Below are 25,162 nucleotides of genomic sequence, written 5' to 3'. Positions count from 1 at the left end.
ATAAAAAATCAAAACCAATAAAATGTTATCAGCCTCTAATTGGTGACCATATTTTTTTTAAATCTGGGAATGATAAAATTGTCAATTGCTTGGAAAGGCCAATATCAAGGTAAGTGGGAAGGCAACACTAATATTAAAAGTGAGCATCTGAAGACTAGTGGATTTGGCATGCTTTTTTTGGCATGCGAGGATCATATAACAACATTAACATCCTTCATAAACCACCGGTGTGCGATGATGTTCTGGAAACATCAATCAAAGGCTGACAAATGTCAACATTTTATTGGATGAGTTTGATGGTGAGAATTGATTGTGATTTTTGTCAAAATTTGACAAAAAAAAAAGAAACGCAATGAACTGAATTAAATGACCAATGCAATGAACTAATTGTAGTTTTAGTCATTAAATGACCAACCAATTGGTCATGATAATAAACCTAAAACTAAAGACAAAGTCTGATGATCATGTATGAAAGTTTTGAACTTTTAAAAATACAAAGCATGTAACCAAAATATTCTGCCTAGTTGAGCAAACCTATCCTGTGTTCAAAAAGTGGATTCGATACAAGTATTAGACAAGTTTATGAGATATTTTTCTTAAGAACCAAATTGAGAATGGCATCAGTTCTCCAAGGTGTTTTAACATCATAGATAGATCAGATGCAAATTACCCATTTGTCAATGATAATTCATCATTTGCCATTTAGAATTCAAAATATACAATCTAAAATTACAATAAAAATAAAGATGTGCGAATTGCATCAGTTCTCCAAGGTGTTTTAGCATCATAGATAGATCAGATGCAAATTACCCATTTGATTTTGATATTCATCCTTTGCAATCACATACCAGAAAAAAACATTCTATAAGATTGTATTTAGCCTATCTAAAACAAGTAATATGTTAATTTGATTTGAGTAAACGATCAGAACCTGTAGAGATTCATAGTAAACATCAGTAAATCAGTGGATTGACAGACTTATGAATTTCTATCGTCACCTCGCTTCTTCAACATCATATAATAATATATAAAAAAAAAAAAAAAAAAAAAAAAAAAAAAAAAAAAAAAAGATTGCTCAGAACTTCTTAGAGGGTTGTGTTTTTCCTTCACAGACGAATTCCAAAAAGAATCCATCTTTAGACACAAAAGAGATCTTCATTGCCTCAAATCAAAATTTTGAAAAAAATACATAGATTGAAACTAATATTATTACTGTGCAATTGCAAGAGAGAAGTGGACGAGTCTTGATTTTGTGAGTATGGAGGGCGATGAGACATGAATGGATTTATAAAGGCGTCAACTGAAACCCTAAATTTACTTTCCAAGACAAATGCGGCCGCCGCCGCTGCTAACCCTAGTCCTGTTTATATTCTTAATAGACAATTTTAAATTAATAATGTCCACTAATGACTAACCCATTTGTAGCTCCAGGCCGGTCTAGGTAAGCCCAATAAGCAATCTAATTAAAACAATCTTTTTCTCACCCATTTTGAAAAAGCAAATTATTATATTTGAATATCTACTTTAGTGATAGAGTTTCTTTTGTTTTTTTTCATAAGTTCAAAATTTGAAATTTCTATTAACATTTTTTTCTTGGGATTGAGCTTCTTTAACATGTTTCATGTACAATCATTATCTGCCCTAAATAAATTTTGTTTTTTCCAACTCAAGAGTAGTAAAATGTGAAAAAAAAAGATAAATGGATGAGATTTGAACATATGACTAAATTAAAATTCACACACTTATATTTTAAACGTTCCTACATCAAAGTATTTAAAATAAAAAATTTACGTAAAATCGTTAATTAACTATAAACTTGTAAAATCTAAAATTATTTGATATATTAAGAGTTTAATTTGAAAAAATATCAGTTATATATTATTATTATTATTATTATTTATATCTATAATTAATAATTTATACTTTGTGAATTTTAAAAATTTATATATTTAAATATATAATTAATTAAAAATTAATAATAAACAAATAATACTATAAAAAAAATATATTTACAAAATTAATTATATTAATTAATTAATTTAAATAAATATTATTATTTTTAATTTATAAATATAAATTTGTTATTTTTAACGTAAAATCGAAATTATTTATAAAATCGTGAAATCTTATTCTCGTAAATTTAAAATCGTAAAAATTTACCTATTTAAGGATTTACTTAAAATCGATTTAAAAAGTTTTACTAAATCATTTTATGTTTAAAAAAATATAACTATATGTTTTTAATGGGTTGTCTGAGTAGTTGGGCTGCCCTAATCTGGGATTGATGGGCTTCCCAAAGGGGCGGGTCCTGTGTGAATACATTAAGTTTAAGTTTAAGTTGGATAATTAATATGGGTTGTATCTTGTTTATTTATTTTTAAATAGTTCCCTAAAATTATATGTTGCTTGGCCCAAACACAAATTTTATGAACTTAACCTACTCTACGATAAATTATGACAGATAAACGAGGTTCGAATTAAGGTTTCTGAATGTAACAAATGGTCTTTGCCCACCTGAAGGATGGTTTAAAATTAATTGTGACGCAGCAGTTTGTAAAAACAGTAAATAGTTCCAAAATTTTGAATGAGAAGCACATCACTGATGTAGAAAATGAAGAAGATTGTGGTGAACATGAAGGCTTTGGTTAAACAAAGATAAAATTTTAGATTATCTTTTACTAAATGTTTGTCCATTGTGTGACAAGTTTAGCAAAAATGAAATGTCTAAATTGTATGTGAGTTTGTAACCTAATGTTGAACTCAAATGTGTCGTCTACGATAGGGGTGTAAATGAGTCGAGCTGCTCGTGAGTGACTCAGTCAAAGTTCGATTCGAGTTCGGTCAAAATTGAATTCTAGCCGAGCTCGAGCCAACTCGTTTAAGATTCGAACTGAATTCGAGTTTAGGTAAGACTCGTTTGATGACTCGTCGAGCTTTTTCGAGCCTAATCATATATTTTTATTTATTACCTTGTAATCAAAATTTAAAATATACTCATAAGACTATTTATAGACTTATTGCTTATTGGCCTCCCAAAAATATACTTATAAATTAAAAAATATATGTTATATAATGTTTATAAGGAATAAAAAAATTTGATATTAATTAATTACATAAATATAATTTTTGAAAATCAAATCAAAATATAATTATAATGTAATTTTATTTAATCTCAGTTTATTATATTTTATAAGATATAAACTTATTTTTATTTAACTATAAAATGTTTTATTTTTTAAAATAAATATAATAGAATGTAATATATTTTCAAGTTTATCTCAAATACAATACACGACTTCAAAATATTCTTTTTAAATTTGTTTGAACATGAATATCTCTCTCAGGTATTCTACGTGTATTCTTATGTAAATCAATTAATACGTCCATTTTTACGTGAACCAAGTTCTGGCTGAGAAAGAGTTACGAAGCTTAAAACAAAAAAAAAATACGCAGAAAGTTGTACGGTTCCATTATATTTTTTTTAATATAAGAAATTAATATATAAATATATTTAAATTCGAACCTTTCGAGTCAAACTCGAGCCTATGGTTATATGATCGAGCTGAGTTCGAACTTAATATTTTGAAAACTCGAGCTTAATATTGAAAGCTCGATCGAGCTCGAGTCGAGCCAAACTCGAGTTAGGACTAGTTCGAACTCGGCTCGACTCGTTTACACCCCTAGTCTACGAGGACAGTTTGAATTCAGTTATGAATTATAATTTTTACGGAAAAAAAAACAAGGTTTAAATGGTCAAATCGGGATCCTTGAGTGCTAATTAATATTTCGGATATTTTCTTTCAAATATCACAATTTAAAGTTCTTTATTATTAAAATTATACAAAAAGGAGGTTTTGTATAAACAATTTTAAACGTTGTTAATTTATTATTTACGTGACATTTATAAATAAATAAATTAATATCACTAATTTAACAATCAAATTGATGGAAAAAGTCGATGTAAGAAACCAAATGTCACTTCAATTATCATTGGAAACACTCTGAATGAAAAATGGATAGTCATGTGGCTACGGGTATCCATAGCTACATAGTGTCATGCTAGTTGTTTTTTTCAACCAAGAAAAATGAATTTTAGCGAAAAATGGTTTTAACTATCGAATTTTAAATAATCGTTAGTCTGAAACTTATAAATGTCACGTATATAATAAGTTTACAACGCTTAAAACCGTTTAATTCATTTTGTATAATTTTAACAATAAATAGTTCTAAATTGTAAGATTAAAAATAAAAATGTTCAAAATTTAAATTGACGGAATGAGCTTTAATTTCTCAATTGGGTCATTAAACAACAACCCCATAATTATATGTTGGCTAGCTCAAATGCAAAAGTTTATGGACAAATAAATGAAATAGTAGAACTAGAAGGATAAGTTTGAGTTTTTTAAGTTATTGAGCTTGCATACCAATCAAGTTAGGATTCAAATGAAGAGGAGAAGCTGGAGTTGGATGAGACTGAATAAAAACTTATTCATGCACGAGCAAATCAATGTTCTGGCAGCGGAAAATCATTTTAGGGAACACGCTTTATTGAGATTGAGCGATCTCGGTGATTAAACTACAAGATTGCCCCTTCTACGGTCCAGCGAGTTAGAGTTGTGCTTCACCATAAAGAATAAAGATATCATTTGAAGTAATATCAACTTTAAGGAATCTGAAATGATAAAATAGGATAGGATGAATGTAAATTGAATTAATTTTCTTTAAAACAAAATTAATCACATTGTCAATTTGTAATAGACATATGAATCAAATGAAAAACAAAATTACAAGCAGAAATACCCAGAAGAAGCTATATTCATCAAACTTTTTCATTTCACTAAACTGTCAACAGTAGTGTTTTGATAATATAGTAGCCTTCCTGTTTGATGTAAACAAATTCAACTGTCAAGGGAAGATGTTAAATTTCTCGTCAAGAGTAGAAAATGATGCATCAAAACAGAAAAATAAAAGTCGACAGGCCATTAAGAATAAACTCAGCTATTCGACACCTCAGTTAGTCGCTCCTCCTCTTCTTCCTTTGGTTGTTCCTACAATAAGAAGTTTTGATTATCAGAAAATTCCTAATAATTTATTAAGTAATACTCGCAAATAGGTTAAAATCTATTGAAATAGAATTTTAGTCGCACAAAAGAGACATCAACTCTACTCATTATATAGAGATGCTTGTGGATAGGATTGAATAGGTTTTTGATTTGGTTGTATTTGATTGGATGTAAATGTTTGATGTATATCTTTTGTGAGATCTTAAGCCAAGCCTTTTTAGATTCTCCAACATCAACTTTTGTTCACAGTTTTGAGTTTTAGAATTACCTCTCGTGGAGGTTCGGATGATAAACACTTGAACTGGGAGCTTTCAATATTTGCTAGTAACTGGATTACGGTTTTCAGATGAGAAACACTGCAATTTATTAAAACCACGAATAGTAAATATTGCGAAAGTTATACCCTACCAAACAGTCAAGTCAATATATTGGTTTCAATGGAAAAGGAAATAATAATAATAATACAGTTTGCAGCAACCTTTGTAAGCCACTGTCTATATGTGCATCCAACGATGATATTACACGGGGCATCTGCTCCAGTACCTGTATCTCAAAGCAACAACGCAATGAAAAGATCAACATAGACCACATATAGTAGGTCTTGAATTCTTCATTTTGGTTTTGGAAGATCAAATCACCTGCTCAGTGTTCTTTATAGTTGATGCTTTAGCCAAAAGGTTTTTTGGAAGCTTTACAAGGTGGCTCTGGAAACACAACCAAACATGTATATAAATGATAAATGGAATAAATAATTCATAGGAATCCCACACAACTACGATCAAACTATTCATCCAATAATGCTTATAACTAAATAATTAACAGGAGGCATTGGCGAATAAAACAAACTGAATTCTCTCAAGTTGATTTGGAATTGAAGGCCCAATTCCAAATCTATCATTTGCTTGAGGACTTATAAAATAAGGATTTGAAATTATAATTCCAATGAAATTGAATGTGTATGGACTTTTATGTTTTAATTTCAGCCTTCCTACTATGGAATTGTAAATCCATCAAGAATTTAATTATAATTAAATTCTTAAACTTATTAAATGAGAATTTCAATTATCATCAAAACAAGGCCTTAATGTATTGAATGATCAGGTATTTTAGACACTGCAAAGACAAAATGAAGAGAAAAGTTGTAATAGAACACAAAATTCCACTTCAATCTCATTTCCCTAATATTATGAATGGTATATCTAGTCTTCAAACATGGAAGATGAATCTCAAAGGGACCAAGTAGCTTATGATAAAACGATGATGAGAGCAAATATAAGCTATATTTGTGGTACTATAAGTTTCGTGTTTTCAGTATCAAAGTGTTCTTTTCCCTTTACGACTTATTGACATTCCATGACAAAAGAATATAGATGATATGCTAGTCGTGATTACTCATATTCTTTACCACTAAAAGGAAATCATAAAACCAGTACTGAGACTCCCCACTCCATGAAGGCAATCAATGAAAGCCATAAAACCAGTTTATTTAACGTGATCCTGAAACTGAGGCTTAAGATTGTTCAAGTTGCATCTACAAAAGAATTGATTCCCCTCATAGATCTTCTACCTCGACAAACCACATTGTCAAATCTCTAGGAGGACATTGATCGATTTCTCTTCTCAAAAGAACTGATTATATCAAGAGTAGATTGATTCAATTCCTCAATATCCAACATCTAACACAATCACAGTCAACTACCAAACAACTAATTTACTTTCCCATAAAGTTAACTGACTTCAAGTAAACCCTACTTTTCCAAAGTAAGATTGATTCAACATCATTTTGCTGTTACATCAGAACAAATAGAACTGCGTATCGATTGAAAACAACAAAATCTGTAGGAAACATTTAGCATATTCAATAATTAAACTCAATTTAGAGAAATGAAAGCCGCAACAAAACTTCTGCTGAACAACTGAAAAGAAAAAAAGGATAAGAACCTGAGAAGGAGAGGATTGTTGCATGAGGTGGAGGAGATTCGATGTGGATTGAACAACCTGTGATATTTGATCGGCCACCATTGCTTTTGCTGAGCCTTCTCTAGTACTCGGCGCTTTCCGGCCTCCAGCAGTTGACGGTGTTGCTCCGATCTTCGTCGAAGAGGTCGCCATTTTCGGCCTCGATCGCCTTTAACTTCTCTTGCTATCGATAATCATCAGCTATGTCTCCAGAAAGGTTTTTCTTGTATAGAAGAAGAGAAACAAGTTGCAATTTGTATAGATTTAATATGTTTAGGGGCATATATTGAATAAAGTAGACTTAGGGGGGACAATTCTTCTACTTTATAAGTTCAAGGGCTAGTAAGTGCTTAATAAATATAAATATATATATTTTTTTCATATTTTAATTTTTCATCTCGATAACGGGAACTAATTCAAATAAGATAAATTTGATTTGTTCTAATATTCAATTATTTTTGTTATGCTATTTGGCTGGATTAAGTGATATATTTTTAACAAGTTAATGAATTCGTCAAATGTCTGGTGATATATTTAAAACATTTTTTTTTATATTTATAAAGGATATACTCGTCTTACTGAGGCAAGAAGGGTTCATGAATGACAAAAGTTGTAAAATTTGTATTCAATATAATTTTCGTCATTATACTAAATGTTTCAAGATTCTAATGGTTTTAAATATGTGTCATGTCAGTTGAATATTTTTCGATTGAATGACTGATCAAATAAGCAATTTTATTATCTCGGAAAAAAAAAATTTATTTTTTAACTTGATTGTGTCAATTTGGATTAATCTTGTAGTGGTGAGAAGATACTCTAGAGTATTAAATAAATGTGTTTGAAAAATGGTCATTTCTTATTACATTATGATTTTCAAATTCAATACTTTCATCGGAAAGCAAATAAGCAAAACAAATGTTTATAAGTGCATTTTATTATATTACCAAAGTGAATTTAATACTATGTAATGACATTCTAGTGATCGCAAATTTGCAACAAAATTATTGTGAACGAAATGACTATAATATCTCAGTTATTAATATTTCAAATAGTATAAAAATATTTGTTTCATAGTTTTAAATGATTTGATAATATAAATATTTGACTAAAAGAATCAAATGTTGGAAGTTTTAGAAAATAGTTCAGTTCACCACCAACAGTGGGAATTTCTTTAGCATGCTTATTCTTAACAACAAATTCAAAATTTAACATGAATGAAACATCACAATGTCAATCAATAATTCAATATCATGTCAGACATGTCCACTAAGAAAACCATTATGGGTTTTGAATTTGGGATAGAATACTCAGAATTTTTTTTGATCATCATCATAATCTACTGGTTCGAATCTGATAGATAGATTGATAACAGACAATGAATAATAGGGAAGAACAACCATTGAAGTATTCAGATAATCAAAAAGGGTTTAACTTTTCCAAAAATGAATTCATACCATCTATTAAGAATCTTTGAAACAGAACAACAAGAACAACAAGCGGACAGAGATTGAAGGACTCAATCAAAGAATTACAGAGCAACCTGTTCTTGTGGGAATTGGAAGATGCAAAGCTAAATGCATAATCACCACCACACAAGTAGTAATAAAAGCAACATTCATTTAGTAATTTCAAAGAAGTTCTTTGAAAGAAGAACAAGCCTTTTGATCTGCAAAACTCACTGCTGATTCATGTTCTTCTTAGCCTCTTTCTTCCCACCATTAATTTCATCTCCACCACCACCACCAATCTTCCTCTGCTGCTCAGAATCACCATAACTCTCTCGGATTGGATTTGCAGTCTTTGCCCATTGCCGTCCCTGTGGTGATGATGCTGTTTTCATTTCATCCAAAACCCACACCATCTCTCTGTTATGACTCTGCAGGACCTCCAGCTCTTTTCTAGTAGACAAAAACAAGTCTTTCATTGCAATTAGATCACTCTTATTATCCCCATTATCAGGTTTCACCTTAGTCTGATCCACAGCATCAATCCTCTGTATGGAGATCTTATTCACAGTCAAGTACGGCAACTGTTTCTTGATATCCTCTGTAAAATTGACTCCCCAACGGAATGACATTGAAAGCCTCTTCATCAGAGGAAGCTCCGTCTTGGCTGTAACAGCCATGCCTGACAAAAGACACTCCTTATATGGAGATGATTCCATTGCCTTCCAAGGAAATGGACTTGCCAATGGAAGAAATTCAAATGAATTATCTCCATCAGCCTTATCACATTTGTTCCCAGCCTTGGGAGCCGAATGAGTTATCTTGTGAAGAGAGAAATTCCCAAATTGAGGTTTAATTTGAAGAGAGAAAGTAGGGTTAGGGTTAGGGTTACCAGGGTTGACAGTGAAATGAGCGGAGAGCATAAGAGACGAATCGCGCGGCGATCCGAAGAGACCGATGCCAGACTTGAGCGTCACGCTCAACGGCGGCGAAGACGATGCGGCGGCGGCGCAGGTTCCGGTGAGATCCGTGACGACGTAATTAGGGGAATATGATAATTTGAGAGACGGACCTGATGAGAAGTTTGTTGAAAGAGAAAGGGAGACATCGGAGGCGTCTGTACCGGCGATTGAAGATAGAAACGGAAAACCGAAGACGGTGACCGGTACTTTAGCTCGTAGAAGAACTGGATTTGTGTTCTGAATCTTTGTATTGTTATTCTGTGAATTCAGATCCTGCAGTTTCATGGAAAGCTTCATCTTCTTCTTCTTTGATTCCTGCTGGACTTCTCTCACTCTCTGGAAATGGATGAACGAAGAAGATGAAGATGAAGAAATCTGAGATTTCAGAGATGTATTTATATTGAAGAAACGGAGCGGGAGTATAATGAGTTTTTTTTTAAACGTTGGATGAGACTTTTCATTGGGTCCCATGGACCCATATACATACAAGTATATTTGTCAGCTAGTTAATTCAAATTTTGGAGCTTGATCTTGGATTATTTGAATTTTTGAAAAACAAGTAATCATTTGAAAAAACAATCTTTTATGGTTAGAAATCCGGTTATTTAATAAAAAAAAAAATTAACTTTTTTATCATGACAAAAAAAGGTAAATTATTTGAGTAAAAAGATTTATATAGTATAAATATATAATAAAAACAATATTTTAGTTGATATTTTTATATATTAATATTGGATCATGTGAATTATGATGATCTGTCATTTCAAAATAATTTCAAACTCAAAACTAAATAGATTTGTTTCTATATTTGAATTTAAACAATGATTTAAATGATAAAATTAAGAATTTTAACTATTCATTTAGATATAATAATAATTTGTAAACAAAGTTAATTGTAAAATTTAATAAGTATATGCAGTTTAAATTTAAAACAATTTAGGACACGCAAATTTAAGAATATGAGTAAATATCTATATATATATATAATGATGCTTAATTTTTAAAGTGTCCGGATTGCCGGGTCGAGAGCTGTGGTTAATTTGGATACTTGGTCGGATTGTGGGTTTACCCGTTTTTAAATTTAAAACGGTTAAAAATAAAATTAAAAATGCTAGAGGTATGTTTCGAACTTGCAACCTAACAAAACAAGTACAACTCTTTAACCAACTAGGCTACAAAGACTTTATATTTTAAATTCAACACCAAATTTGATAAACGCGGGACGTTTTAACATTAATATAAGTTCAACTTTTTAACTAACTAATCTATATATATATAATGATGCTTAATTTTTAAAGTGTCCGGATTGCCGGGTGGAGAGCTGTGGTTAATTTGGATACTTGAGTCGGATTGTGGGTTTACCTTTTTTAAATTTAAAACGGTTAAAAATAAAATTAAAAATGCTAGAGGTATGTTTCAAACTTGCAACCTAACAAAATAAATACAACTCTTTAACCAACTAGGCTACAAAGACTTTATATTTTAAATTCAAACACCAAATTTGATAAATGCGGGACGTTTTAATATTAATATAAGTTCAACTTTTTAACTAATTAATATATAATGATGTTGAGTAAATGGATACTTGGGTCGGATTATGTGTTGACCCACATATAAACTTAAAACGGTTAAAAATAAAATTAAAAATGTTATCTGTAATTTTTTTCACGATTTTTTATATTATTATTCGTGCAAATGCACGGGCTAAATGCTAGTTTTATTAATATCCTTTTGTCCAAAATAAAATAAGGTGAAGAAGAAAGAAAAATACAAATTTGGATGGGCCTACTTAACAGAAAAAAGGCCCGTGATGGTTAGGCCCATGAGAGAAGTTGTTTAATTTCGGCTTTTTCACACAAGGAAGGAGAATCTCGCTAATCTCTCTGGTTCGAAGTGCTAGCCTTCGGCGATTTTTTCTCGACGCTTGTAAGTAGGTGTTTTTTCTCGACGCTTGTAAGTAGATGTGTCTTTCAACCAGTGCTATCGATGCTAAACTTGTTTACTACTTTATAATCCTTCCTAACTTAAAGAAGCTATAATAATAATAATAATAATAATACTTCTCTTCTTCCAATTGTTTCTGTAATCTGTCTTTTATCTTTTCAGTATTTGAATCTTTTTTTTTTGAGAACGCAGTATTTGAGGCATGTGTCTTTTGTTGATTGCCCTGTAAGTTACATGTCTAATCTTTGGTGGTTCAAAACATTGATGATGATCTTGTTTAAAGTACATGTTGTTGTAGCATTTTTGTTTGATGTTTGATCAATGCTAACCTTTTTTAAGATCAACATGAGGCTGAATTTCTTCTGTTTGTTTTCTATTTTCATATAGGGACATGACACTCTCATGGCTACGATGCTTAATGGAGCAGTAATCATGGATGGAGCATTGCTCCTGATTGCTGCTAATGAAAGTTGTCCTCAACCTCAAACTTCAGAGCATTTGGTTGCTATTGAAATAATGCAGCTCAAACATTTAATAATTCTCCAGAATAAGGTTGATCTAGTTCAGGAAAATGTAGCCATCAATCAACGTGAAGCAATTAAGAATTTTATCCAGGTTTGTCGCCTTCGAGTGTTTACAATGGTAAAATCTTGATCATATATACGTGGTGCTTTCTACTAACTTGTTCCCTCAATGTTTCTCAAACCAGAATACTGTTGCAGATGGTGCACATGTGATCCCAGTTTCTGCTCATTTGAAATATAATATTGACGTTCTGTGTGAATATATTGTGAAAAAGATCCCCATTCCAAAGAGGAACTTCATTTCACCTCCAAACATGATAGTTATCCGGTCTTTTGATGTTAATAAACCTGGCTTTGAAGTTGATGAAATTAGAGGTGGTGTTGCTGGTGGAAGCATTCTCAAGGTACACTGCTTTTTCTTCAGTTCATTCTTTTGATAATCATATTCCTCTTACAAAAAAAGGGATTTTTGAGAAAACCCTGTTTGATAAGGGGATATGAATTGACTATAGAACCTAAATTGGAAGTTTATGTAAATACGATATGTCAACATGATAGTTAATGAAGTAGTAGGTTTAGAAAGAAAGAAAGATGTTCATCAACAAGTTATAGTTTGAATGTCAAATCTATCTTGAGTATCAAGAATTTGGTTTCCTTAAGACAAATTGACCAAAATATATACATTGTGTTGTGTGTGTGAAGGGGGTTTTGAAGGTTAATCAGTTGATTGAGGTTCGGCCTGGCATTGTGGTTAAGGATGTGAATGGGAAGATTAGATGCACACCAATATATTCTAGGATTGTTTCATTGTATGCTGAGCAAAATGAGCTGCAATTTGCTGTTCCGGGTGGGCTGATTGGTGTTGGTACTACCATGGACCCTACTTTGACACGAGCTGATAGATTGGTTGGTCAGGTTCTTGGAGAGGTGGGGTCTCTGCCTGATATATATGTGGAACTTGAGGTGAGTTATTTATTCTGTCTTAAATATTAAACTCTTCTGGCTTGTGAGATTTGATGATAAAACAAATGAAATATTGATTTTGAAAGGTGAGTTTCCAATTGTTGGGCCTGCTAGTTGGATTGAGATTGAAGGGAGGAAAAGAGAGCCAGGGAAAGGTTGCAAAGCTGACAAAGGGAGAGATACTGATGTTGAACATAGGTTCGATGTCAACAGGTGCTCGTGTCATTGCGGTGAAGAAAGATCTGACAGAAGAAGTTCAATCGACAAAACATCTTCATCTGGCAAAACTTCAACTGACATCTCCCGTGTGCACCAGCAAAGTTGAGAAAGTTGCACTTAGTAGACGTATTGAGAAGCATTGGCGTCTAATTGGTTGGGGTCAGATTCAAGCTGGTATCACCCTTGATGTTCCCACCCCTTCCCAGTTTTGAGAACAACAACAACAACATTTCTTAATTTATTGGTAACACTTTTGTGAATAACAACACTGTCTTTTTTAATTATTCTTGCTCCTTTTAGTTTCTTAGTTATTGGGAACACATTTGTGAAGAACAACACTAGTCTTTTGTAATTATTCTTGCTGCTTTTTGTTTCTAGCTATTTGTGTGAGATTATTGTTACATTATCATCCTTCTTCCTAACCTCTTATTAGATTAAATTACTATATAAAACAGAAATATAAATAATCTTATATACTGTATAGTTATGTCTTTACACATTAGGTGAGCCAGAATCATATAAAAAATAATAAAAAAAGTAACTATAACAAAAATATAAAATTAGGTACATACTACACTTAAACTACTAAGGATATCACCACTTCACCGGTAAACAAGATAAGACAATTGTGTCCTACAAGTGTACATTTACTCGTAATGCCCACGAAAAGACACCTTACATCAAAATAAATCATGCAATATATAAAGTTGCCGTTAATGCAACCTCCATTACGGGGCCTGTTCTTGTAGTAAATGTGAAACACTTTATCGTTGATTTTGAAACAAAACAAAAGAACACCGTTGCCGGGGATCGAACCCGGGTCACCCGCGTGACAGGCGGGAATACTTACCACTATACTACAACGACTTGGTGTTATATAATTCAACCTATTATATTTTCCTATATTACTATTGTCTATTTAAAACCTATCATCTTACTACTATTCATTCCACAGCCGGTGCACAGACCCATACTGCCCCGATTTGGTTCGTCTTGATAATATAAAGTGGGTGGTATATAAGATTTTGTTTGCATAATTTTTTTTTTTAAGTTTAAAATATTTTCATTTAACTAAAAAAAATGTATTATAAGTCAATTGTCTACCTTTAATTATCGATATATATTACATAACTCAAAATTAATGTGAATAATATCGAAAATTTATTTAAAAAAAATGTCATCTTTTAAATTGATAACAATATTTTTATGAATTATCTACTCTTTTAGCCTAGCGGCAATAATATGTAGATATTCTTAGTCTCCTCGAGAGGTCTTGGGTTCAATCCCATCAGGTGCCAAGTTTTATGCCTGGTTAAATGTGTTTGCGGGTATGTGCTTAACCCAACCCCTTTTGACCACTTTTTAGAATTTATCCGACGACAAATTCTTGAAATTCTTCTCCAAGAACATGCACATCATTATACTCAACAATAATAACAAATCAGAAATTCATTCGCATCATCGGAAATGCAAGAAACGTCGTTCGTTGATTGAAACACGGTCGGGAGCGCCACAGAATCCCCGATCGAATCATTCGCAAGCGCCACTAGGGTTTCAATTGCATCACCAGAAAAGTAAGAAACGTTGTCCATCGATTAACACATGATCGACATGAGCGACACAGTCGATACATCACACTCGACAACACGAACGATAGCACCGCACAATTCCCGGTCGGATCATATTCACAAGCGTCGTTATGGTTTCAATCGTACTGATCGCGCATCGCTCAAGCGTCGAAAGTCCATTTTGGTTGCTCTCGGTCGACATTGACCACCTGTTTAAAGAGTGCGTGTTTGTATCAAAGTTGTGAATAATTTTTTCTCAAAACATGAATATCACTAACTTTCCAGGTACATGGAACAAAATCATAGATTTGTGAAGAAAAAGGCTAAAGGCGATACTTTCTACACGAATGTTTTCAAATACTTCTTTGAAGTCCTGATCTATAATACCTGGAGAGAAAAAAATACAAAAATTAATAGCACGAACAAGAGAATAGAAGGAAAAGTTTGAAATGATATTTTTTCTGATGACAACGCTCTCATACATACATAGAGGAGAATTCCGATTTACGAAAACAGTTGGAAACTCAGTCAAATGTGAAATATTCCCTACAAAATCATTACAAATAAATGAAGGTTCAAATAATTATTGTTTGATGACTTGTTTGTAATTCAATTATTTATTATTCTGTTTGTTTTTGCAATTCAGTTGGTATTTTCAACAAAATTAGAATCTGTCTAGCTTTGTTTTGAAATCCATTTTTTTAAAATTTTTTTTAATGAAATTATATTAATCATAATTTTTTTTGATCGAATTCAAACCGAGTGATGAATATCTCATCATTTAAAGTGATAATAATATTTATATAAATAATATATATCATATTTAATCTTATTTTTTAAAATTTATTCAATTTAAATTTTATTTACTTATCCACCAACAAATATAAAGATTTAAATGTAAATTGTATGCTTATTTGTTATAATTCCTTTTTATTTTTATTGAATTCAAAACTAGTTTTTGTTTATTAAAAAAATAGATATAATTTTTTAATAATTTATATAAAAGTTATTCAAAATTATTTTTTCATTTTCACCTAAATTTTTTGTGTGATAATTTTCATGACTCGTTAGGAACTTGTGATAGTTTTCAAATATTTTTTAGTTTCTAAATATTAATATTTTGAGCGATAATTATTGTTATAATATATATATATATATATTAAAATAAAACAATTAATTTATATAGTAATCTTTTTGAATGTCTTAAACAGTGTTGAGTATTTTTATAAAAAAATATAACTTTATTATTATTAAATAAAAATAATTAATATTATTGTTAATTAAAATTAATAAATTATTTTTTTTTTAAAAATGTCAATCTTTTACATTACATTTATTTGACGTTTTAACTTTTAAAATTATTTAATATGTATTTCAATTTGTTTTAGTAAAGGAAATAAAATCAGATATTAAACAATTTATATAGTAATTTGACAATTGAGTCAAAGTTCAGGACAAAATAACAATTAGGCACCTAATAAAACCTAGTCCAGACTCTTCTTCTTCTTCGACCTGCAATCCATTGGTTCTTACACAATCGGTTAAGGGGCTGAATTTGAAAAAGACTTTGTAATCTTCATTTCTTTTTCATCCAAAAACATTCAGCAAGAAAAGGGGAGAACTTGGAATGTAATAATCGTCTTCTTCAATTGGAAATGACGGCAGCTGAAATCAACTTAAGACTGTGCTTGTGCTTCACTGAAAAATCTTCCACCGCGTAAGCCTTTGAATCTTATACTTGTTACTTTATCGTCTGTATCTCCGATGCATCGTCGCCTTTTATTGTTTAGCCATCGAACATTAACAAATTCCAAACCAGACATACAGTGGTTTGTTCCTTGCCCTAGAAGAACTAATGGGTTTAAGATGTTGTCGTCGTTCAATTCAACCCAGCATAATCGTAGTAGAGGTCCTGACCCGAATGACCCATCCACCTTGATAAAAGAGGACGCAGTTGCTGTCTGTTCCCAGATGTGGCTCGATAATTTTCGGGAACCTAATAAAACCGAGGCCAATTTGACTCAGTATCTGCGTCGATTTGAGTTATGGGTATTGTCTTATCAGAAGGTTTATGCAGATGATATAGGTGCTTATTTGCCTCGAAGTGGAATACAAAGGTCTGCTCTTGAGGATCTTCTTGCGCTTCGCAATGCTGTTCTTGATGGTAAGTTTAAGTGGGGAGCGAGGTTAGATTTCTATATAAAGTCACCTAGGGATAAGACTGAGTATGAATCTTTATCGAAGAGGAAGATTAAGGCGGTTTTGACAACTACACAGCCAAGTCCTTTTCAGGATAAGATTGTTCAAGAGGTTCTGTTCATGATCTTGGAGCCTGTTTACGAGGCTCGCTTCTCGCCTAAATCGTTTGCATTCAGGCCTGGAAGGACTGCCCATACGGTGCTGAGGGTGATAAGGAGGAATTTCGCCGGTTATTTATGGTATATTAAAGGTGATTTGAGTACTGTTTTGGATGGGATGAAAGTTGGGATGGTTATAGGTGCTTTGATGAGAGACGTTAGAGATAAAAAGGTTATTGATTTGATCAAGTCGGCATTGGTGACATCTGTTGTCACAACTGCACCCCATTTGGTCGATACCAAGAAGAAGAAGAAGAGGAAGTATCAGAAGAAGAGGGTTTTAGCTGACGACGAGCCAAAGCCCGATCCTTATTGGCTTGATTCCTTCTTTGGTTTCGCACCTGAAGAAGCTGAAAAGGTTCCAAATTGGGGACATTGTGGTATCCTTAGTCCCCTTCTTGCCAACATCTGTCTTGACGAATTGGATCATTGGATGGAAGACAGGATCGAAGAGTTCTACCGCCCGTCCAAAACCGACGTCATTTGGAATGCTCCTGAAGGGGAAGTTGAACAGGGGAATACTTCTTGGCCGGAGTTTGTTCCCACCAGTGGTCCAGATAAGACGAGGAAGATTGATTATATCCGATTCGGCGGTCACATTCTGATCGGCATACGTGGTCCAAGAGCTGATGCTGCAATTTTGAGGAAAGAGTTAATCGAATATTGCGATCAAAAATATCAATTGAAACTCGATAACGATTGCCTCCCTATAGAACACATAACCAAAGGGATAATGTTTCTCGACCATGTATTATGCAGGAGAGTTGTGTATCCAACTCTTCGATACACAGCAACAGGAGGAAAGATCATAAGCGAGAAGGGAGTAGGAACTCTTCTCTCCGTTACTGCTAGCTTGAAACAATGCATTAGGCAATTCAGAAAGCTGAATTTCCTAAAGGGCGATAGAGATCCAGATCCTCAGCCCTGTTTTAGAATGTTTCACGCCACTCAAGCTCACACAAACGCTCAGATGAACAAGTTCTTGGGGACAATGGTGGAGTGGTATCGATACGCTGATAATAGAAAAAAGATTGTGAATTTTTGTTCGTATATTATTAGGGGTTCTCTGGCGAAGCTTTATGCTGCGAAATATAAACTACGATCGCGTGCCAAAGTTTACAAGATTGGTTCGAGAAATCTTAGTCGGCCTTTGAAGGATAGAAAAGGAATTTCGCCCGAGTTTCATCACTTGTTGAGAATGGGTCTTGTGGAATCTATCGATGGACTACAGTACACTCGAATGTCGTTGATACCTGAGCCAGATTACAGTCCGTTTCCCGCGAATTGGAGGCCTGATCATGAGAGAACTTTACTTGAATTGATTAGTCTCGATGATCCAAAGACGATAGAGGAGCAGAGAACCTCTCTTAGAGAACAGGGACTTGTTTCGCCTCAGGATTTCATGTCAATGCTTGTATGGAATTACAAAAAGATTGGTGTTCTTAGGAATCAAGAGAATGATCATACCAAAGAATTGTTATCTGGATCCATCAACAATATTAATGGTGAAGAAAAGGCGGTTCAAGCAGCACAAGTGTAGAACATAATTTATTTTGTATGCGTCCTGATTTCACAGAAAGGTTTTTCTTAGAAGTTCTAATTTGATATTATTCAAGGATTTTTCTTAGAACTTCTAATTTGATATCATTTTAGTAAGATGTGATTTCATTGAAAGATTTTTCTTTAAACTTTTAATATGATTTCATACAAATGTTATTGCACCAAACTGGTTTATGAGTCCCTCCCATTTTGTGCTTATAACTTTTATATTATTTAGGCCCTGCACCATGAAAACCTTGTCTAATGCATTATACTCAATAACTTCACTTCAGTTACTTAACATTAACATGTTTATAATATTACTCACTAATAAAAAAGATTAAAAATTTATAATAATATTTATTTTAAATAAATATAATATCTAATAAATTGATAATATTAAAATAATTTACAAAAGCTTATAACTACTATATTAGTTATTTTTTAATTTATTATTTAAATATATATATATATATATATATATTATTTTATTTTAAAAAATTAAAATTAATAATATAAAAATTCATTTTTTATTAAATTTTGTTTTAAAATATTAATATTTAATATAAAACTCATTTAATTAAATAAATTTAAAAATATAAATTATAAATAAAATATATAAAATTATTTAAATCTTAATTATAATTAGTTAAATGAGTTTTATATTAGGTAGAGTTCAATTTTTATTTAAATAATTAATAAAGATATATGAATTTGTTTTTAAATTAATTAATTTTTAAAAACTTTTGATAAATTATTATAATATAAATTATGTTTTAAATGAAAACAAATCTTCATCTATATATAGAAAAAGATAATATTTATATATAATAATTCACATTATATATAATTAACATAATTTATTATATAAATCTAGTTACAAATCTTTGTCATTAAATATTTTATAATATTATTTTTGAATAATATTAAATAAATTATTTTTTTTATTATTTATTATAAATTTAATTATTTTTTAATAAAGAAAGTAAAATATTTTATTATCTTATAATATTTAAATTTATTTTATTATTTTAAAGTTAATAAATTAATAACTTTTTTAAGTTAAAAAAAATAAAATTTTAATTGATAATTCATTATTTATTAATTATATTAGTTATTGAAATATTTCTAAATAAATAAATAAATGTTTTATAATTAAAATTTTAATTAATAATTAATTAAAATAATTATTAATAAATATTACTTTTTTTTAGTTTATTATTAGATTATTTTTATTATTTTTTAAACTTAAATAAATATAAAATTATTATATAAATAAATATTTTTAAAATTTTAAAACATATAAAAAAATTATATACTCACTTTACTATTATTATTATATTTATTATTATTATTATATTTAATATAATAATTAATTTATTATTATATAAAACAAATAATATCATAAATTATTAATCTTAAATTTTAATAATTAAACTATTTAAAAGGTAAAGATTTCAAGGATAAGATGTTGGAAGATGGTAATAATATAATAATATATATGTATATATATATATATATATATATTTAAATAAAAAAATAAAAAAATAAATTATATATATATATTATATAATAATGTAAGAATTAATAAAATTTAAATTTAAATTTAAAATTAAAATAATAAATATTTATTATATATCTATATATATATATTGGTTGTATTATATAATATTTATAATAAATCATACCATACATAATTAACATAATTTATTATTATAAATTTAGTTACACTTTCTCATTAAATATTATTTTTTAAATATATTATTTTTTATAATATTATTTTTTTGAATAATATTAAATTAAATATAAAATTTAAATTTTTATTAAATAATCTTATAACATTAAAAAAAAATTAAATATTTTATCATAAATTTTATTACTATTTTTTTAATAAAAAATGTAAATTTATAAAAATAAAATATTTTATCTGAAAAACAAAATATTAAAATAAAAAATTAATTATATTACCATAAATTTATTAAAGATTTAATATTTATAATTAAATTTAATTTATTAAAAATTTCTAAAATATAAAAAATGTAAATTTATAAAATTAAAATTTACTTATCTGAAAATAAAAATATTAAAATAAAATTTTAATTATATTATAATAAATATATTAAATATGTTATATTTATATTTAAAATTAATTTATTAAAAATTCTAATATATAGAAATTAATTTATTTATTATATAAATATTTTAATACAAAGATAAGTTTAAAAATTAAAAGATAAATATAAAATAATTATTTGTTTTTTAGTTTCCTCTATTACTTCATTAATAAAAGATAAATTATTATAACATTAAAAAAAATTAATCTCCTCTCTCCTTGTTTTATAATATTTTGTTAATTAATTATATATATATATATATATTTATTTATACCTTAAACAAAATAAAAAAATTTAAATTAACCAACTTCGTATCTTCTTTTTCTTTGTTTTACTCAAACTCAAAATTTGTTGTTAGTTTAAATTTGAAATGGAATCCTTTGAATCTAGTGATAGTTTTATTAAATCAATTTACTATTTAATGTGCACAAAGAAAGTTAAGATAATTATTTATCTTAGCACCTATATAATTTGATTTTTATCTGCTTATTAATAAGACATTATTATTTATTTATTTATGTTTTAAGTAATTTTATTTGTAATTGTTATTATTAAATGTTGAACAGAGAGTTTATCTCCTTCTCCTCCGGACTTTGTAATGATTCTTTATATTAGCTGACGATTATTTTTTTTATCTAATGTGTATGACTTAATATATGGTAAATTTAATTTTTGTAAAAATATTTAAAGTTACACAATAGATAATTGCTCAAAGTCCATCCATTATAGATTGCTTTAATACTCCATAATTGGTAGAAAATATTGAAGTTTGAAGATTACACATGATATATATATATATAAGAAAAAGTTAAACCTAACTATCATTTTAGCCTTATTCATAATATACCTTGAACAAACAGATAGAAAATGAGTTGGATGACATTAATTTAATTCAAACATGATGATCTTCATCTTCAACCTGATAACCATTAATTCCACTAGTACTTTCCACTTTGATGTTCTTATACCACCTCGCGCATGTAATGTATACCATCAAATCCATTGCAGTCAATCCAGCCAACAGAAAATAAAACCTATCTAAATGACCCTTATTAAGATTCCCTGGAATCCACCCCGGCATATGATCATTAGTCGAGATCTTCATAACCATGGTCACAAGCAAGCTGCTCACGTAATTCCCCAATGAAATCGAGGTCATGCAGAGTGCGCTCCCGAAGCTCTTTAACCCATCCGGGGCTTGAGCATTGAAGAACTCTAGTTGTCCCACATACATGAACACTTCAGATGCTCCTATCAATGCATATTGAGGAACCTGCCAAAACACGCTTAGAGTACTCGATCCTTCGCAGTGTGTGCAGTCTTTTCTCGCGTACTTTAGTCGGTAGCATTCCACGATCCCTGCTGCTAGCATGGCTAAGACGGCAATGACAAGACCGACTCCCATTCGTTGAAGCTCGGTTAGACCTTTCGAGCTTGTCTTCTTGATCCGGCTCACTATGGGATCGAGTACGCGTCGGTAGAGGAAGATGAATAGAGCTACGCTGAGTATGTCGAAGCTTGACATGCTTGCTGGAGGGATTTGGAAGTTTGAGATCTTGCAATTCATAGCGGCTCCTTGTTCCACGAAGAGGGAAGCCATTTGGGTGAAGACAACCGAGTACAGTATAGTACATAGCCATATCGGTAACAATCTTAATATGCATTTTACTTCTTCGACTTGTGAAATCGGACATAGGCGCCATCGATTGCAAATCCGCTTCTCTTGATCCTCAGAATCTCTTGATGAGATGTACGCAGCTCTATCGAGGAACCTGTTTCATTGTCAATTCATTGCACAACTTAGTTTATAATTATATTTTCCTTTTGAGTCATGGTTGTCCTGGCTCATGCTCTTGCATGAAAAAAAATGAAAAGTTCTTCATTTTTTCATAAAACATTAATAACAAATAATTATAACTTACTTGAATCCATCGGTGTGAAGCATTTTACGTCCGGTGTTCATCGAACTATCCTTGTCATCGGCATCGTACAAGTTCTCTTCGCCAGACGATAGCTGAACCTTCCATTTCTTCGAGGCGGATACAATGACTTGACAAACCCTAGAAAGCGGGTTTCCGCTCGGCTTAAAGTGCCTGTATCTTGACGTGCCACCGAGGAAAAGGACAAGAGCAGCAAAGGCAGATGCGGTTGAACTCCAAAACCCTAGAGCCCACAATCCTTCATCCTCGAAATAACCTAGGATTGTGTTTGAGAAAAGGGATCCGAGGTTTAAAGCAAGATAGAAGTAACTAAAGAAGGCAACTTTAGAAACACCCTCTTTAGTATCTTCTTCGTCGAACTGATCGGCTCCAAAGGTGGCGATGTTAGGTTGGTAACCTCCGTTCCCAAGAGCTATCATGTAGATCGCGATATAAAAGAACCAAACTTCCCAGCCAGCATCAGGCTGACATTTCGTAGTTCGGCCTCCACATCCTTTAGGTTTGAGGAGAAACATGTTTGATGCTATCGATAGTAACACCAAACCCTACAATACATAATAATTTTACACGATAAGTATAAAAGTGAAAACCGAACGAAAAAAATGAAACTAATGAGAATAGATATAATCGATCATCACTTACAGCGACAAAGATGGCTTGGAAGATGACACATGTCTTGTATCTTCCCCAATAAGAATCACTAAGAAATGCCCCGACGAGAGAAAAGATATAGACGGTTCCAGTCCACTTGCTTACATTGTTAGCCGCTTCGGCGTTGTCTTGTTGTAACACTCTTGTGAGGAACAACACCAAGTTCACCCCAACACCAAAGAAAGCAAGAGTAGCCAGACCTTGATTCACTGTTCATTTTATTTATTTATTTTGGTTAGAATTAATTATATTATTAAAAAAAAACATTAATGTTTATCATAGGACAGCCACAAAAAAAAATATAAATTTGTAGCATTATTTCAAAATCTCAATAATAATACTATTGTGGTTGCCCCCAAGTGGGCATGTCAGTGGCATTTATGTATTTATGTCTCATGGAAAGTGAAATGTCTAATTTCTTATGCCACATATTATTTTCTCAAATAATAGCTACATAAACTTAATTACATATTCAGATTCATCCCCCCTTTCTTTCAATTTTTTTTACTCATTCACTTATTAGAAAACTTTTAATTATATAAATTTGAAAATAATAATTGGGTTATATATTATTAATTTTTACTTAAATGAATGTTATTAGTTTTACTAATCACTAGGTCTAGGTTTACTTTAAAAATAAGTGGCCATATGAACACGTGGCAAGACGTCATGTCATGCAAACTAAAATAACTTCTGATCACGTCTCAAGTCACGTCTTCTTCTATTTCAAGTTTCAGACCAGCCCTAGAAGAGAATCCACCATTTTTACTCAACCAATTCCTTGTTCATGATGTACTAAATACAAAACCCTAGAAGAGAAGAGAGGGCTAAACCATGCAATAAATTAATAATTAATCAAAAATTACCAAGAATAACGATTCCAGCAACCCATTGCCCACTTCTTTCTCTAATTGCCGGTCTCCCATGAAAATCCACTGTTCCATCAAGTGTAGTGCATTCTCCTTCTCCCGACTTTCTCTACAAATATCAACAAATTAACCAAAATCAGACTTTTATTTATCCAAACAGAGGAGAGAAGAACATGGGTATATATAATATATGATCTCCATTTATATAAATAGGGAACAGTTGAAAGCAAGATCATATGGAGAGACAAACCTCCATGGAGAACTCTAGACAAGAGGCCATTGAAAACTGATCAGATACAGAGAGTGATCAGATCAGTACAAAGCAGAAGAGAAAGAATTGGTGGTGGTTAACTGCTGCAGATCAGTGTGTAATGAAGATAATTTGGATTGTGGCAGAGACTCCTATATATAGAGATTTAGAAGGTCACGTGGACGGCTCAGATCAATCAACACTCCCCATATATCATATCCATTTTTTTTATTCTTAACCTAATACTAGTTTAAGCACAAAATCTCAATTTTGTATTAGGCCAGCAGTAATTAATTAGAAAACTAGTACTAAAGTTAACTAGACATGCGTGTTAATTAGTGTGTGCATAATTGAAGTTTATAATGCTTGTTGAGGAAATGATGGGTCCCTTGTCTCGTATCAACATCAAATTGTCTCTTATGGTCCACTAAACCAAATTGTTTCTAGGAATTTCTTGTCCTTTTCTTTTAGTTGGAATTTCATTCCTTTGATTTGACACTTTAGTTTGGTAAATCCTCTCTTGCTATATATAATTATGGTTTAATTAATACACATTTTAACAATTCAATGTCTCAGGGGCACGTATATACGAGACAGGACCTAGCGGTAGAGCTACTCTGGACGAGCGATAGCATGACATACTCTCATTAACCGTCATCTTTAGATTTTCATAATTTATGATTCCGAAGTATATATGTTTTATCGTTTTGTATTTGAATGTAAAATGTATTATTAGGATTATTGGTATTTCAAAGATAATATTTTTAATATTGAAATTGCTTATAACTTAGGTTT

The 25,162-nt window shown here is 30.8% G+C and overlaps 6 protein-coding genes and 4 non-coding genes across 10 annotated transcripts; 3 read left to right on the top strand and 7 right to left on the bottom strand.

Moving 5' to 3' along the window:
• Positions 1–612: 612 nt before the first annotated feature.
• Positions 613–704, bottom strand: LOC124910877. Its single transcript, XR_007096494.1, has one exon. It is a non-coding gene; the product is annotated as a small nucleolar RNA Z101 (small nucleolar RNA).
• Positions 705–752: 48 nt separating this feature from the next.
• Positions 753–843, bottom strand: LOC124910876. The gene has a single exon (XR_007096493.1). It is a non-coding gene; the product is annotated as a small nucleolar RNA Z101 (small nucleolar RNA).
• Positions 844–920: 77 nt separating this feature from the next.
• LOC124910909 lies at positions 921–1,003 on the bottom strand. The gene has a single exon (XR_007096519.1). It is a non-coding gene; the product is annotated as a small nucleolar RNA snoR14 (small nucleolar RNA).
• A 3,812-nt stretch (positions 1,004–4,815) lies between these two features.
• LOC124946115 (tobamovirus multiplication protein 2B) lies at positions 4,816–7,241 on the bottom strand. Its single transcript, XM_047486680.1, has 5 exons — positions 7,005–7,241; positions 5,702–5,767; positions 5,542–5,606; positions 5,332–5,419; positions 4,816–5,048 (listed from the first exon to the last, which is right to left on the bottom strand). Exons 1-5 carry the CDS (start codon positions 7,173–7,175, stop codon positions 4,995–4,997), a joined length of 444 nt encoding a protein of 147 aa, XP_047342636.1. The 5' UTR covers positions 7,176–7,241; the 3' UTR covers positions 4,816–4,994.
• A 1,164-nt stretch (positions 7,242–8,405) lies between these two features.
• On the bottom strand, positions 8,406–9,800 carry LOC124945206. The gene has a single exon (XM_047485599.1). The coding sequence runs from the start codon at positions 9,724–9,726 to the stop codon at positions 8,698–8,700; it is 1,029 nt and encodes a 342-aa protein (XP_047341555.1). The 5' UTR covers positions 9,727–9,800; the 3' UTR covers positions 8,406–8,697.
• Positions 9,801–11,390: 1,590 nt separating this feature from the next.
• On the top strand, positions 11,391–12,345 carry LOC124910104 (eukaryotic translation initiation factor 2 subunit 3-like). The gene is made up of 4 exons (XM_047450725.1): positions 11,391–11,426; positions 11,536–11,598; positions 11,761–11,988; positions 12,083–12,345. The coding sequence occupies exons 1-4, from the start codon at positions 11,391–11,393 to the stop codon at positions 12,332–12,334; spliced, it is 579 nt and encodes a 192-aa protein (XP_047306681.1). The 3' UTR covers positions 12,335–12,345.
• Positions 12,346–12,448: 103 nt separating this feature from the next.
• LOC124910103 (eukaryotic translation initiation factor 2 subunit 3-like) lies at positions 12,449–13,291 on the top strand. Its single transcript, XM_047450724.1, has 3 exons — positions 12,449–12,502; positions 12,600–12,860; positions 12,947–13,291. The coding sequence occupies exons 1-3, from the start codon at positions 12,449–12,451 to the stop codon at positions 13,289–13,291; spliced, it is 660 nt and encodes a 219-aa protein (XP_047306680.1).
• A 583-nt stretch (positions 13,292–13,874) lies between these two features.
• Positions 13,875–13,946, bottom strand: TRNAD-GUC. Its single transcript has one exon. It is a non-coding gene; the product is annotated as a tRNA-Asp (tRNA).
• Positions 13,947–16,172: 2,226 nt separating this feature from the next.
• On the top strand, positions 16,173–18,674 carry LOC124945594 (nuclear intron maturase 2, mitochondrial). The gene has a single exon (XM_047486057.1). It carries the CDS (start codon positions 16,412–16,414, stop codon positions 18,542–18,544), a length of 2,133 nt encoding a protein of 710 aa, XP_047342013.1. The 5' UTR covers positions 16,173–16,411; the 3' UTR covers positions 18,545–18,674.
• A 2,691-nt stretch (positions 18,675–21,365) lies between these two features.
• On the bottom strand, positions 21,366–24,486 carry LOC124945356 (protein NRT1/ PTR FAMILY 7.3). The gene is made up of 5 exons (XM_047485777.1): positions 24,368–24,486; positions 24,115–24,226; positions 23,240–23,457; positions 22,580–23,142; positions 21,366–22,429 (listed from the first exon to the last, which is right to left on the bottom strand). The coding sequence occupies exons 1-5, from the start codon at positions 24,395–24,397 to the stop codon at positions 21,550–21,552; spliced, it is 1,803 nt and encodes a 600-aa protein (XP_047341733.1). The 5' UTR covers positions 24,398–24,486; the 3' UTR covers positions 21,366–21,549.
• Between the last annotated feature and the right edge of the window lie 676 nt (positions 24,487–25,162).

This window comes from Impatiens glandulifera, chromosome 7, assembly GCF_907164915.1.
Source record: "Impatiens glandulifera chromosome 7, dImpGla2.1, whole genome shotgun sequence".
Taxonomy (NCBI): Eukaryota; Viridiplantae; Streptophyta; class Magnoliopsida; order Ericales; family Balsaminaceae; genus Impatiens; species Impatiens glandulifera.
This window is presented reverse-complemented; position numbering and strand designations above follow the sequence as displayed.